The sequence below is a fragment of the Triticum aestivum genome, chromosome 4D (assembly GCF_018294505.1).
Source record: "Triticum aestivum cultivar Chinese Spring chromosome 4D, IWGSC CS RefSeq v2.1, whole genome shotgun sequence".
NCBI lineage: Eukaryota > Viridiplantae > Streptophyta > Magnoliopsida > Poales > Poaceae > Triticum > Triticum aestivum.
In genome coordinates, this window is record NC_057805.1 from 385,697,462 (window position 1) to 385,713,392 (window position 15,931).

Below are 15,931 nucleotides of genomic sequence, written 5' to 3' on the forward strand. Positions count from 1 at the left end.
ATCCACAACAAGTTTATAAACAAGATCATCCACAACAAGTTTATAAACAAGATCATCCAGTTGCTTGAATATACGCCCCTCTACAAGAGCTATTTTGCGTGAGGTCCGAAGTGACCAAGCAGCCGTCACAACGCCGAACCACACAAGCCTCCTATTCTTGCCCTGGGTCCCCGCAGTGAGATGTTGAAGTTCGCTGAAACCCACCGGGTTCTGGGCACAACCCGTTGCCTCTTGGATAACACTCAGATGAACCTCATAACAATACAACTTTTTTTTTGCTTGACTCACAACGATACACCGACAAAGAATATGGTTGCAAGTTTCATCTTGACCACACTTGTTCCTAGCGACTTGCCATAAGAAATTTTGGTTAGGCCTCCTTTGGTATAAGGAATTTTGTAGGAATTCTATAGGATAGAATATCTATAGAAAAAATTCCTTTGGCATCCTTTGGTTCCTACAAATCTAATCATATTTCTATGGAGGGACTTTTCTTATATTTCACACTTCATAGAAAAATAAACATTAGTCTAGACTCTGATAAAAAAGATTAGGTATGTCTAGGACACATCTAGATGTGTCATAGTTATTGCACATCTAAGTGACTCAATCAAACTAGGAAGAAAAAGAAAAAACACCAAAGAAAACGTTTGCACGAATCTTCACGTAAAATCAATGACATAGTACTTAGATGTGCAATACTTAGGGCACATCTAGATGTGCTTTAGCAAAACTGGGTGTGTCTAGGGCACATCTAGATGTGCTCTAGTTATTACACATCTAAATGAGTGAATCAAGTATAAAGAGGAAAAAGAAAAAAGAAAAAGAAAATATTGACACGAATCTCAATGTAAGATCAATGGCATAGGACTTAGATGTGCAATACATATGGCACATCTAAATGTGCTTTAGCAAAACTGAAAAAGATTCTATGATTTTAACCGAAGGATATCTTTTGTTTTATTTTTATTCATAGAATTTAAGATACATGTCATCTTATTTTATATGATTTTTATGATTTTTCTACGCTATGAACCAAAGGAGGCCTTACCCGGGATTCTAGCTTTCCAAATTTCCATAACGTCATAACGGGGCACATATTTGAATCTCTTTATATAGAGATCCTATGGAGGGCTCAAGTTTCCACACGATGCTGTCCGCCCCAGACAACAGCCATCTCATTCACACCACACCAGAACCTTCCACGGCATATCCAACAAACGTAATGGCCACTAGTAAATTGTACAGCAATGTCTTCCATACAATTTACACAACTGATCTTCGTTAGGTTAAAACAGGAGCGAACCATAGGCACTGTGCACGCGAGTGTCTGAGCAGGAGCCCCAGATCTAAACACAGGGAACAACATAGCATGATACACCCCAAGAACAAGCTTCTGCGACAAGCCGATGTGTACATTTGTTTGAGAGAGGAATGCAGAAATGTTTGAGACGCTGTGAAACTATGTCCGGCACCGAAATAGAATGGTTCGTTAGCAAGTCGTCCTAGCAATAGCATCCTCCAATGTTAGAAGAAGAATGGGTATTTGTACAACGCATAGCCTTCTCTCCATGAAGAGCATTCTGTAGCATAACATGGAGCCTGCAAAATTATTGGTGGAAAACCTCTCATGTTAGAAAAACATCACCACCAGAGAATTAAGAAGCATGATTTAATAAACTAATTGGCACTTGTATGCGACTGGATGATTTTACTTGAACAGTAGTACTCCCTCCCATCCATATTAATTGACGCTGCTTTAGTACAACTTTGTGCTAAAGTTGTACTAAAGCCGCGTCAATCAATTTGGATCAGATGGAATACCTTGTGCAGTCTAGCCACAACTTAACATGTGCCAAAATAATAATCATTTGGTGGTTGGCCAAAGGTATGTATGCCAAAGAACCAGGGTGGGGGTGCTTATCACCTCTTTGCTAACCGAGTGGTTATGTTAGTTATTCAATGACACTGGGCCTTGACAGGAAATTCTCTCCAAAATGTATTTAAGCAATTGCTCTCTAGGCCAAGTCATCACTAAAAGCCTGGGACTCTCATTTTTGGCAAGGGCACATGGAAGTTTGTTTCACAAGAACGAAAGACTTGCGTTTTCGATGCTTTGTACAAAGAAGAGTTTGTACAAGCCCTAAGAAGGGGAACACCTGGAGAATACAACTCAGACACCCCTAGCCACTAGACAGAGGAATCGCTGGAAGCAGAACAGCCATTGCCTGGCCTCCGACTTGAATGTGCCAAGTAGGCAAGCTAAGCTGAGCAAGGGAATATGGAAATGAACCTCTCTTTTGGTCATGTAGGATTAAGGTGGGAGATGGGAGGAAAACTATCTTTCGGAAGGATATCTGGCTGCGCAATAACAGCCTTGATGATTCCTTCCCTAGGCTATTTTCCACTTTCTACAAACCTGCGGAATATTGTGAATGGGGGGATTGGAAGTGCTTCCATTGCACGTCTCTTTCCCCAACTAGATCGCATTGACAATATAAGCAAGCCAACATTTGGCAAATGATAAGCTGCCAAAAGTTGGCAACTTTTTGTGAGGTTGGCAAGAAAAGTTGGTAGTCAACCAATCGCTAGCCAACGTTTGGCATTTCCCAAATATTGGCATGCCAACTTTTGGCATCGAACCAATCATGCTCTAGATCCTTTTACTTGGCAATGCAGAACGTTGGGAAGTCCCTTTTAGGCCTCTTTGGAAATGCAAATTCCCCCTGCAAGTCAAAACTTTTCTCTGGTTAGTGCTTAAGAGAAGCATCGTTACCAGAGATGTTCTGCTGCACAGGGGAGGTGTATGCCCAAAAGCTTGTCTCTTCTGCGGGAGTGAAGTGCATCCTAGGTCCTCGAACTATTTCAGAGGTGTCACATAGGTCCTCAAGCTATGAAAATAGTCATCCAGGTTCTCGAAGTGCAATATGTGTGCCATCTATGTCCTCGAACTATTTCAGAGGTGTCGCATAGGTCCTCAAACTATTTCAGATGTGTCACTCATGTACACACTTATTGCACCTCGAGGACCTTAATGGCACTTTTCATAGTTTGAGGACCTATGTGACACCTCTGAAATAGTTCAAGGACATAGGATGCACTTCACTCCTTCTGCGGAGGTGACGAGTTAATTGACCACTTATTCTTCACCTGCCCCCGGCTAGATTTATTTGGAATGTTGTCGGCTGTGTGGTTGGAGCAAACTGCCCAGCCCATAGCGCCAACCATTATATTAACGTTTGGCTAAGAGGGTTAAGGGGGAGTATGAAGAAACTTCTAAATTTTGGGGTAGCCGCTGTGATGGGGTATCTGGAAGGCTGGGAATTCAGCTTGTTTTCAATCTTTATGGCCCTGTGATCCCACCACAGTGGTGTTTCAGGTTTGTTATTGGCTTAACTGGTGAGCAATCTGAAGGTGAAGTAGACTGCATGGTAGGAGCTGCAGTTCTGCACAAGGCTGCTGGGACACGTCACATCTGAAGTGTTTTGTGCAGGGAAGAGCTGGACGCCATGGACTCTGACTAACAGGCTCATGAAGGCACAAGGATTGGGCGTTGTTTTCTCCAGTTTGCATTGCTTCGCCGCTGCAGTAGTTTTTCCTTCCCGTCTCTTAGTTACTCCTGTGGGTCTTTTGTTTTTGAGGTGGTGTTCTGTTGCTGATGTTGCCGTGTTATGGTAGATACTGTAAGCATAATTTCTATTAATAGAAAATGGAACCAATATATGAGACTTCTAAAAGTCTGTCTGATGTTTCTCTTACGAGTCAAGATGCAAAATTAAGCTGTGGTCTAATAAGATTGCGCATGCTTCTTTTTAGGGTCTCAACGAAGCCAGCAAGTATGTAAATAGAACAACCAAAGTGCAGAACTTACCACCTAGCTAATCCAATCTCGGGTACACACAAGTGCTTCAATTGTCTTGATGTTTAATGTGCTCCATTGCTTATGAATTACTGGGCCCTCACTGCTGAATGCTGCCTGGCAGTGAACAGCTGATGATGGCATTGCCAAGACATCCTGCACCATTTTTGAGAGGGTTGGATACTTTGAAGAATGACTCATCCACCAGTTTAGAATATCAAAATCATCCTTCCGTGGAAGAAGACCATCTTCAAGATAGCTGTCAAGCTCCGACAATAGTTGACTCCTTGTCTGTGCAGTAAGATGCTGATCCCAATCTTCCAATAAATCACTGTCAAATCCATCTATTTCAACATTGTGAACTTCGCAATTTGAAGTCTTAACATTCGGCTGATCCACAGGGGTGCAATATTCATGAAACAATTCCCTCACTATTTCAGCTACATCATTTACATACTTTGTTGCATCAGTGCCAAAAGCTCGTTTAAGACGGAACTCGATAAAAGTAATTTTGAATCTCGGATCAAGAACAACAGGCACTGACAACCACAAGTACGACTTTGCCCAATATTCATTGAATGCTTCCTGCATCTCTCTAATCATGCTAGCAACGTCGGAGTGTTCAGTACATGCTTCTTCTTGCAAAATCGTCCTAACTTTCCATACTTCATGGAAGTACATATTTGCTGTCAGGCAAACAGGCCCAGACATTACTTCAACGACTCGATAGAAAACCCTCAAAATCTTATAGATAGGCTCAACAATTTTCATTTCTTCCACAGATACAAATTCTTCAGAGGGAAGTAACTTCTTGAAATGCAAAAGCACCTCAAGTCTAAAGTAAATTTTATGCCACCATTTTGCATCTTCATGGGGGCACTTCATACCAACATCATTAGCAACTTCCAAAAGCTGCTGCTGAGTCAGCGATGAAGATGCACATGCTTGAATAAATCTCTCTAGCAGATCACCGACACGGTAAAGCAATGGTTGCCCTTTCGAAAGAACGCTGTCAAGCATATCATCCACACAAGCAATATTGTATAGCTCACCTCTAATAGGAAGACAGTTCCTCTGTATAAGCATGTCCTTCAGCTTTGAGATACTTCCGCTGTTTCTTATTTCGCTTACAGATGTCAAGCAGAAAAGCTTCCTGTCAAGATTCCACTCTCTTATAGCTTCCCATATGACATTATACGCCCCAACCTCAGATTCTAGCACACAAGCCTCCTTACAGTGTATCATCCTTTCCAAATCAGAAGGTGAGGACCAAAGCACACCAAACTTGATTATTCTCCTTTGAAGCTTCCATTCAGAATCAATAAAATGCGCGGTCAAACACAGGTACTTTATTGTGGGCTCAGCTCCATGAGGGACCCACACACTTGCTGATAACGAAACTCGCCGTGACGAAAGTGCAATTTTCTCCTTAAGGTCAGACTTCTCTTTCTGAAACAGCAGAGTTGAATATTCTTCTATATCTAGGCTCGAAGCCATGTTAAACACAGGGTTAAGGCCCTTCGCAAATCTTTTCATTTCTTCATGCTCCACAATTGACAGGGGATAGTCATGCATTATTATCATCCTAGTTAGCTCTTGATAAGATGCTTCTTGATCAAATTTCCTGATCTTGATATCTGGAGTACGAGCAGACGACTTATCTTGTTCCATTGGGGTCATGTTGTCTGCTGGTAAAGCCAGAATGTGCTGATTTTGACAAGTTCTGTCACCAGAATTATAACCCAAGTGGAACCTGCTAGCATATTCTGCAATCTGAACTTTACCATTTGTCAAGGCAGGTAAAAGTTCATCCTTCACCCTAGATTTAAAAATTGGTACACTGGACGAAAAAAGCCCACCTTTCTGATGATTTACACTAGTTCCAGCCCGTGCTGAACAAGTCTGAGTGTGTTGGTTTAAATCGCCTGTACTTTTTTCTGCACTAAGTCGTGTGTGGCAATGGACACAGTCAGCACCATGGATTCTCCCCTCAACATAGACAGGTGTAAAGTCCATCCATACCTTCGATCTCAATCTGTCGTTCTCACTATGATTTACCAAGTTCATGTCATCAAGTGGCTCTGGAAGAATCTGGTTCAGTGGATCAATGTCATTCACACCTACTATGCATGAAGCACGCATAAGTTAGTCAGAATATACCTTTAAGATTAAAGATATAACTTATAATAAAGCTGCTGCTTGCACCCTTAATTTACAGTAAAGTGGTAAACAACAAAATCTCTAAAGTAAAGCACAACACATTGCCCATACCTAATGATAATAAAGATCCAAATCTTATGCTAAAAAGCACGGATATGAGGACACGGACACGGCGATACGCATACGGGGACACGGGATACGGCATTTTCCAAAAACAGCCACACCGGAATACGAGAATATATAAATTAAAAATACACCATGTAATAAGGAGTTAAAGACAAAAATAATAATGAGAAACTGAGATGAGATCAGAATACTGCCCCATTTGCTGTCTCCTTTTTCAAGTGCTCAATGATTGAATTAATTGATCCTCCAGGCCCATGTCATTGCAACTTGCAAAATACATCAAATGCTAGTATTAGAAACTTAAGAAGACATAATCTTAAGTGGTACAGAACATGAAAACAGTAAAGACATTTGCTTTCCAAATGTCCAATGTACTTGGCTCCCAAGTGCAGTATGGTTTGGCAATCTCAAGCTCCCAACGTGACGCGGTATTACAAAAATAAACCGTAGTACACACTAGACAGTAGACACAACATGACAGCATAACACAGTCCACTAATAACATGATAAATAGGAGCTCTACACTCTCACCCACGGACGATTGGCTACCGGCGGCGGCGCTCCCAGATGCCATGCTCCCTAACAGCAAGCAGCAATGACAATCAACGCTCAACAGCAGCACGAAGAAAAGAACCCAACCAAAAGCATTCAAGCAGCACAACAGCATGCAGCTAATCAAAAACCCAAGCAGCAACAGCATGGCCGCATGGGGAAGCTAGCAGCAGCAGCTCAACAGCAAAAAAATGAGTCACAAAGAGATGAAGAGATCGAGGTTACCTACTTGAGCATGGTTGCCGTCGGGAGGAGAGGCTGCTGGTCTTGGAGAAAACAGCGGCAGTGGCGGAGTCGCTGGAGCCTGGAGCAGCTCGTCCCTTTTGTGGCGCTCATGCGTGCAAACCTGCCAATAATAGGGTTTGTATAGGGCCGTTACTGGCCTCCAGAGGCCCCACCGTGTCCACAGCATATCCCTATTTAGTTTTTTTTTAATTCGGAAAAGATGGGATACTACAGGATACGCGTATCGCCGTGTCCACCCATACTAGGATGCCGATATAGCTGTTTATGCCGTGTCCGTGCTTTGTAGATCTTATGTATAGTCGTGTAAAGAATCTTATTTATAATTTAATTGTAACTTGCCAAACAAAATCCGAATTTGTAACCTGTAATCACTGATCTAGCAGATGAACAGTGTGCCGGGTATCCTGAATGTAACCATGTATTCAATTTTCTCATTAAGTTAGCAAGTGCAGCAAGAAGGACAACTGACTGGTAGAATCAACATGACTGCTTGAAGTATGCCATCAGTCGTTGAACTGAGATATTATTAACATACCCCTTAATTAATATCACTAATGTATTAGAAGCTTGATTGCTTAATGCATGGCTGCCATCTAGGACTGTGCATCTGATAGCTGTAGGGTTTTGGCTTTGTCTTGGCATTCTTCCTTGGTTTTGTTAGCTTTTGGACATGATTAGTTTAGAGCTTTTCCCTTTTGGTTGCTCTTGTTTTGTCAATTTACCCTTGTAAACTTTTGAGCCTTCTCGGTGTTCTCCTTCTGATACAAAAACTTCACACGTTTTGCGCATAGATCATGAACCACTGAAAGTTTGGTTACATCGGTACAAAACTGAAGAGGATTTGTTCTGCCGAACTAACCGAACAGGTCCAGCTCATCTAGCAGCGTCGTGCTCTTCCAGACCATATTACCCAAATTAACCAAACGCATACAGTATCCAAATTTTTATAAATAGGCTAAAATCAATAAGAACTCCGCCTATGTTGTCTCGACATAGCCGGTCCCAAGCCCGGGTGAAGGAGGAGGGGTGTGATAGGCTTGGCGAGCCAACGTCAAAACTCAGCCACTCTTATGGAGATGAAACCAAAAGAACATCATTGGGGTGTAGCCTTCTTAGCGATGCGCCATATATATTCCACCCGGTGTGGTGTCAAATGAGCAAGGGCCAGGCCGTCACCCCCTTGGTGGTGCCGTATGTTGATCTAGATACAGTGACAAGTGAGCAAGGATCAGGTCGTCGCATCCTTAGTGGCGCGCTGCATCGACGCCCGGGTGCAGTGAAAAATGAGCAAGGGTCTTCGCATTTGACTCAACGAGTGCGAAGGGTAAGGAAGCTAGCTGAGCCTAGGAGGACCCGCTTAGCTGGAACGTAGGGTCCCTGGCAGCTAAACTACAGGAGCTAGTTGATACATCGAAGAGGAGAGGTGTTAATATCCGTTGCGTCCAAGAAACCAAATGAAGAGCACATAAGGCGATGGAGGTGGGAGGACACTGGCTTCAAGCTGTGGTACACGCAGACAACTGCAAACAGAAATGGAGTAGGCATCTTGATCAACAAGAGTCTCAAGTATGGGGTGGTAGACGTCAAGAGGCATGGGGACCGGATTATCCTGGTCAAGCTAGTAGTTGGGGACTTGGTTCTCAAAGTTATCAGCGCGTATACCCCACAAGTAGGCCACAATGAGAACTCCATGATTGGGGACCGGATTATCCTGGTCAAGCTGGTAGTTGGGGACTTAATTCTCAATGTTATCGGCCCCCGCAAGTAGGCCGCAATGAGAACACCAAGATGGAGTGCTGGGAAGGTCTGGAGGACATGGTTAGGAGTGTACTTATTGGCGACAAGCTCTTCATAGGAGATCTCAGTGGCCACGTGGGTACATCTAACACAAGTTTTGAAGGGGTGCATGAGGGCTTTGGCTATCGCATCAGGAATCAAGAAGGACAAGATGTCCTAAGCTTTGCTCTAGCCTACGATATGATCGAAACTAACACCCTCTTTAGAAAGGAAGAATCACGTCTACTGACTTTTAGTAGTTGTCAACACTCTAGCCAGATTGATTTCGTCCTGTCGAGAAGAGAAGATAGACATGCTTGCCTAGATTGTAAGGTGATACCTGGAGAGAGTTTTGTCCCTCAGCATAAGCTTGTGGTGGCTAACTTCCACTTTCGGATTCGTGGCCAGCAAGATAAGCATGCCAAAGTCGCTAGAACGAAGTGGTGGAAGCTCAAGGAGGCAGCACAGGCTTTCAAGGAGAGGGTCATTAAGGAGGGCCCTTGGGAGGAAGGAGGTGATGCAGGCAATATGTGGATGAAGATGGCGATTTGTATTTGTAAGGTGGCTTCAAAAGAGTTTGGAGTGTCCAGGGAAAGTAGAAGCGTAGCTAAAGATACCTAGTAAGGAGAAGAAAGATTGTCTCAAACGGCTACACCTGGATAGGAGTGCAGACAACATAAAGAAGTACAAGGTGGCAAAGAAGGCCGCAAAGCGAGCTGTGAGTGAAGCAAGGGGACTGGTGTATGAGGACCAACACGAAGGAAGGGACATCTATAAGATGGCCAAGATCCAAGAGAGGGATGTCGACCAAGTGAAATGCATCAAGGATAGAGCAGATCAGCTCCTGGTAAAGGACAAGGAGATTAATCATAGATGGTGGGAGTACTTCCACAAGTTGTTCAATGGAGAGAATGAGAGCTCTACCATTGAACTGGACGACTCCTTTGATGATACAAGCAGGCGTCTTGTGCGGCGAATCCGGGAGTCTAAGGTCTGCGATGCTTTAAAAAGGATGAAAGGAGGAAGGGCAATGGGTCCTGATTGTATCCCCATTGAGGTGTGGAGAGGCCTCATAGACACAGCGATAGTATGGCTAACTAAGCTTTTCAACCTCATTTTTCGGGCAAACAAGATGCCAAAAGAATGGAGGCAGAGTATGTTGGTAAGAATCTTCAAGAACAAGGGGGATATTCAAAGTTGTACTAATTACTGTGGAATTAAGCTGATGAGCCATACAATGAAGCTATAGGAGTCATTGAGCACCGCTTAAGAAGAATGACAGTCGTGACCAAAAATCAGTTTGGTTTCATGTCTAGGAGGTCGATCATGGAAGCCATTTTCTTGGTACGAAAACTTACCGAGAGATACAGGGAGCAAAAGGACCTGCATATGGTGCTCATTGACTTGGAGAAGGCCTAAGATAAGATACCGCAAAATGTCATGTGGTAGGGAGAAAAGTCTATTTTAAACCTTGATTTTGTACGCGTAGTTGGAATCGAACCTTGAACTTTTAATCACTGAAATTAGCACCCTGTATTTATCAATCCTAGTCAATCCCTACCCTATGACAGTGAAATCTTGTTTGGTGTAATAGGAAAGAGGTAATCCCAGTCTAAAAAAAATCTACTCTCACTTACTACATGGGCCCACCTGTCATATGCACCTCCTTCCTTAATCTCCCCCTTGCCTCCTCAATCAATTCATTTTGTCTCTCCCTACATGATGACATGGCAACCAAATATCAATGACACATCACTTGTTGCTGCTCCATGGCACCACCTCCACCCCGTCGCTTCCCTATTCGAACGTCGCGCCCGCGCATGACCGACAAGCCTCGGCGCCGCAGCGCTCCGTCCCCCACTCTCCCTGCTCTTCACGTGGCACCTGCACATGGCCGACGAGCCCCGGCCCTGCGACGACCCATCCCCAATCGCTCATCCTGATGTGATGAGCTCCGGCATGTGGCAGGCGGCGACTGAAGGCATCACGGTTCAGTGGTACCGAGAACAACACGAGCGGTCAGAGACGATGGTTAGCATGGCGGTAAGATGGATGCAAGTGGGCGCGCACGAGAAGACCTGCTACTGCCGCAACCTCCCATCCTGGTGACCTCTGATGCCTGTTGCCAGCGTGAATGTGCGCCATGCACTCGTCGAGCTGGCGGGCGTGATGTTGCGCACCACAATGGACTCGAGACTCCTCGTTGAGCTACGCTAGTGTTGTAGAGTACTTTTGCACACGTAATGTTCCAATGAAGATTGTTTAATTTCTGGCCGGTCTTTTTGCTTTGGTGATGGATGAGGTCACAAGGGATATACAAGGAGATATCCCATGGTGTATGCTCTTTGCGGATGATGTAGTGCTAGTCAATGATAGTCGGATGGGGGTCAATAGAAACTTAAAGAGGTATGGAGAAAAACCTTGGAATCGAAAGGTTTTAGGCTTAGTAGAACTAAAACCAAGTACATGAGGTTCATTTTCAGTACTAATAGGCACGAGGAGGTTAGCCTTGATGGGCAAGTGGTACCTCAGAAGGACACCTTCGATACTTGGGGTCAATGTTGCAGAAGGATGGTGATATCGATGAAGATGTGATCCATCGAATCAAAGCCGGATGAATGAAGTGGCACCAAGCTTGCGTTCTCTGTGACAAGAGAGTTCCACAAAAGCTAAAAGGCGGGTTATATAGGACGGCAATTCAAACCACAATATGGCGTTGAGTGTTGATCGACTAAAAGGTGACATGTTCAACAGTTAGGTGTATGTAGCTAAGATGCGCATGTTGAGATGGATGTGTGCCCATACAAGGAAGGATCGGGTCCGGAATGATAATATACGGGATAGAGTTGGGACAACACCGACTGAAGAGAAGCTTGTCCAACATCGTCTGAGATAGTTTGGGCATATTCAGTGCACGCCTCGAGAAGCTCCAGTGCATAGCAGACGGCTAAAGCGTGTTGTAATGTTAAGAGAGGTTGGGCTAGACCAAATTAGACATGGGAGGAGTCCGTAGGAGAGATTTGAAGGACCAAAATATCACCAAAGAACTAGCCATGGACAGGAGTGCTTGGAAGCTAGCTATCCATGTCCCAGAACCATGAGTTCATTGCGAGATCTTATAGGTTTCAGCTCTAGCCTACCCCAACTTGTTTCGGACTAAAGGCTTCGTTGTTGTTGTTGTTGTAGGCAAAATTCAGTAAGGTTCAGTTTCTGGTAATTAACGGTGTTGTGTTCTGCTTATTTTGTAAGGTCCTGTGGAAGACATAGTGTCTCGTTTGGAAAAACAGATTAAGATTGAACTAACTGCTGTAAGTTAACTAGTTAAGAATATGGATAGTTGCCTATGTACAGGTACAGAGATAGCCGTCTTCTCTTGTTACATATTTCATAGATGGATGCAATATTAAATTATGTTTGCACCAACTTTAACAAAAGCATGTAGCCAAACAGCAACATATGCAAAAGTGGCTCTACCGAATGGACATACCATAGCACTGTAAGAGACCTAAAACAACACAAAATTTACATACAGCATATTATGCAAAGTGGTTCCACCAACTGGGATTAGCATAATACACCTCAATGCATACACATGCATCGGTTACTCAATTACCTACATTATGACGCATAAAAGAAACAACATAAACATACCATAAGGGAAGTCTGTATCATGCAGCTCACTCAGGTCAAATCCCTCTTTTGCTCGACAATTATTATGATGTCGCCATAAATGGCTCGTTCCGTTGGAACGTCCATCAGCACCTTTGCAGCTCATGAGAGTATGGCAGTAGTGGCATTCCGCGCTCTGGATCACTCCATTTATATATATAGGCTTGTACTCTTCCCACACCTTAGACCTCTTCTTCCTGAATCTGGAGGCAGCAGCTCCATCAGAATCTATCCCTAATGGCATATTAGCGTCACTGTCATGCTCATCCATGTTTTCCATAGCTGCAGTTGATACAACACAATCAATTTTTAGCAAAGCATATGATTAAACTGCAGAGTAGATAAATAAGGAATAAAGCACAAGAAGCAACATCACCTACAGATATAACTTTGAACACAGGAAAGTACACATTTTTGTAAGCATGATTTTTTACAGAGAAGCATAAAAGGATGTGGTGCATTGCCAGGCAGATGACTAACCGATGCACGCCTTCGACCTCTACCTCACATCCTCACTACAGGCCGGGCCTTCGACCCCTACATCGCATCCTAGCCATGGGCCGCTGCCAGCCAGCCAGCCACAGAGGTGGGGTCTTCCCCTGCGGCCCTGCTCGCCTCACCTCGCAGCATCGCCTCATCCGACCCCACGCTCTCAGTGGATGGCTGAGTGCGGCCACACAGCTTCCCCTGGCAGGTGTGTCTGGTCCCCACGCTGCCAGGCACATCCTGGTGGCACTCCAGCGTGGCGGCAGCAGTGGCCTGTAGGTGATGCCCACTTCAACACGACAACAGCCGGCAATTTCTACTTACCTCTCTGAGTGACAGCCAACAAGTGACAGAAAAAAGTGTGCCTAGGCGTGCACTTAGGGGGTGTTTAATTAGGATTAACTATGGCTTTTGGATTTTGGCCTGTAGGACAAAAAATTCACCTATTTCCCTGCCTGGTTGCGGCCGGAGTCGGCGATATCAAAAGCCTCTGTTCACTATGTTGATCCTCTTGCCGACAACGCTTGGCAGCGGCAAACGAAATGTTGATCCTCTATGCAGAGGTGTGGACTTCCGGAGCATGATGTACGTTGCTATCGGCGCATACTGGACGACACCTCCCCAGTTCTAGCTGGGTTCTGCCGTCCACTAGACGACTCCTCTAGGCACAGTGGTGTAGCCCTGGAGTCGATGTTCTGGACGTGTATGCCAGCTGTCATGAAGCCAAAAATACTAAACACTGCGCCAGTATGCTTGGTTTCGTCACTAAATTTGGCAGCCAAAATACTAAACACTGCGCCAGTCCCGAACGCGAGCCGATCTATGGTACAACCACAACCTCAGTCAGAATCTGGATTGGCGGGTGAAGTGCTCATTGTAAGTCTGGTCGCTCGCGCTTTCTTCTCGACGAAATGACGCGCTGCGCCGCTGCGTATTCAGGAAAAAAAAAGGATGGCAAGTAGATCACCATGAACTTTTGGTTCGAGCTTGCTAACAGTTCCACACTTAATTTGGTACGGTTTCCCCTGAAACTAACACCCACTTATACCCCAACTCTCTTACTAGAAGCAAAAATTCAGAGCAACGGAACATGTCGACAAGGACTAGCACACATCCATAGCAGCAAACAGAGCCGACATCTAAGGAATTCGGAACTGGAAACAAAGGGTACTGGGATCGCGTCGCTTACCTGCTCCCTGCAAGCTCAAATTCCGTCGGAGATGAGAACGCAGACCAAGTGAGGAAATCCAAATAAGGGCAGAATCGGGGGCTCTGGAGATCGAAGTCGGCGATGCGGCCGCAGCGGCAGCGGCGCCGGTGCGGAGAGGGATCCGGGTAGGGTTAGGGCGAGCTCCAGGCCCGACCCAACTTCCAGATATGGGTTTGCTTAGGTTCAGGGCCCATGTATCCACTGGACCCAGGTTTGGGGTTAAAGCTAGCTCGCGTCCTCACCACAAAAAAATAATAATAAATAAACTCGCATCGAGCCCTAAAAAAGAAGTAGCTCGCATCCACTGTTCGGATAATGAACGTATGCCGTCTCTAAAAGAAGGTTTTTTTTTAAGGTGTGGCTAGATCTCAATTGACTTAAGTCTCAGTCAAATGACACAACATATAAAAAAGGAAGAAAAAACTAAAAGAAAACGACTTTGCGAATATAATATCGACTGAGACTTCGTTAAAATTCAATCGACTGAAATTTAGCATCCTGTTTCTTTTTAAACGGGGCAAAAGCTTCCTCTATGAATTTTACTTAAGAAATTATTGCTTTCTACTCCCTATGTAACATGCTACATTAAGAATTAAACTGCAAAAACATCATACATTTACAGAGGTTGTACTTCAAAAAATGTTGCTTTAAAAAAATTAAGAAGAATGTTATCTTGTTAATCAGGATAAACCGGATAAAATCACCACTACAAATCAACAGTCTATCTCTTGTTTTCATTATAGAGTTTTTTGTTTGTTTTCTCATATCATGTAAAGGATAGACTCCCTAAAGTTGTTATCTCTTTGTTTGCTCATATTCTCTTGCTTTCTTCATCAGCCCATCTCCTTGTGTATTTGTAGCAACAACACGTCTCTCTCTATATAATCACTTTTCCCTCTTTTTATTTCCATGGTACCATCCTTGCTCCACCACTCTCTCTAATTCAAATTCAATGTCAAAGAGCAAGAGCTCTCTCATGGTAATTCCAATGAAGGGGTGGTGATGGGGGATATTTTTAAAGTGTCCCTCACACCCATCTTCACTGTAATGTTTTCTTATGCAATGGTGTCCATGTGAATCTCAAGCACATGGCCTAATGCATGGCAGATCTAGGAGGTGTCATGGGTGCCAGGGCACCCCCTGTAAAAGTTTAATCTAGTTTATATTACACACTATACACTAATTTCTAATAACAAAATGCCATTTTAGGAGTAGTCCCTAGGATTATGATGATATTTAGATCATATCGTTGTTTGACACCCCAAATGCTACGGTTCTTGGTCTGCCACCGCCCTTATGTTGAAGCAACTTCAAACATTACAAAAAGATGCCAAGGGCAATTTGGCACTTCACCAACGTTGTATGGAGTTTTCATTTTCCTTGAAAATCAGGGGATTGACTTGAGATCTTAATCACTGCTCCAGTGCCTAGTAAGGTGAAGTTACCAAATGGGTGAGAGATCGGACCTCCACTCCTTTTGGGGTTTTGCTTTCTCCCTAGGGAAAGAAGATATGATACTTTCTTGCAGCAGCGATATATGCAGATTCTATAGATACGTTAGTTCAAATTGTAACCATTGATTTCAAACATTGTCCCAAAGATACCAACGGTGTGGCCCGTGAGCTAGCTAGCTTTAGTTTTCATAATAACATTTCTTGTGTTTGGGGTGATGAACCCCCTAGTTGCTTAATTGTATTTCTTGCAAACGATGTAAGTGTTTCTTAATTTAATAAAGCTAGCCATGATGGCCTTTTCTTAAAAAAAAGATACTTTCTAAAGAATGCAAGCCCCACATTCCGGCCCTGCCTTGCCAACTCCGATAGTTTTGTTGGAAAATATCATCATGT

General features: G+C 44.0%; 1 protein-coding gene across 1 annotated transcript; it reads right to left on the reverse strand.

Annotated features, from left to right (window-relative positions):
• Positions 1-1,195: 1,195 nt before the first annotated feature.
• Positions 1,196-14,280, reverse strand: LOC123098078 (zinc finger BED domain-containing protein RICESLEEPER 2). Its single transcript, XM_044519953.1, has 4 exons — positions 14,064-14,280; positions 12,371-12,670; positions 3,872-5,979; positions 1,196-1,602 (listed from the first exon to the last, which is right to left on the reverse strand). Exons 2-3 carry the CDS (start codon positions 12,666-12,668, stop codon positions 3,875-3,877), a joined length of 2,403 nt encoding a protein of 800 aa, XP_044375888.1. The 5' UTR covers positions 12,669-12,670; positions 14,064-14,280; the 3' UTR covers positions 1,196-1,602; positions 3,872-3,874.
• Positions 14,281-15,931: the final 1,651 nt, after the last annotated feature.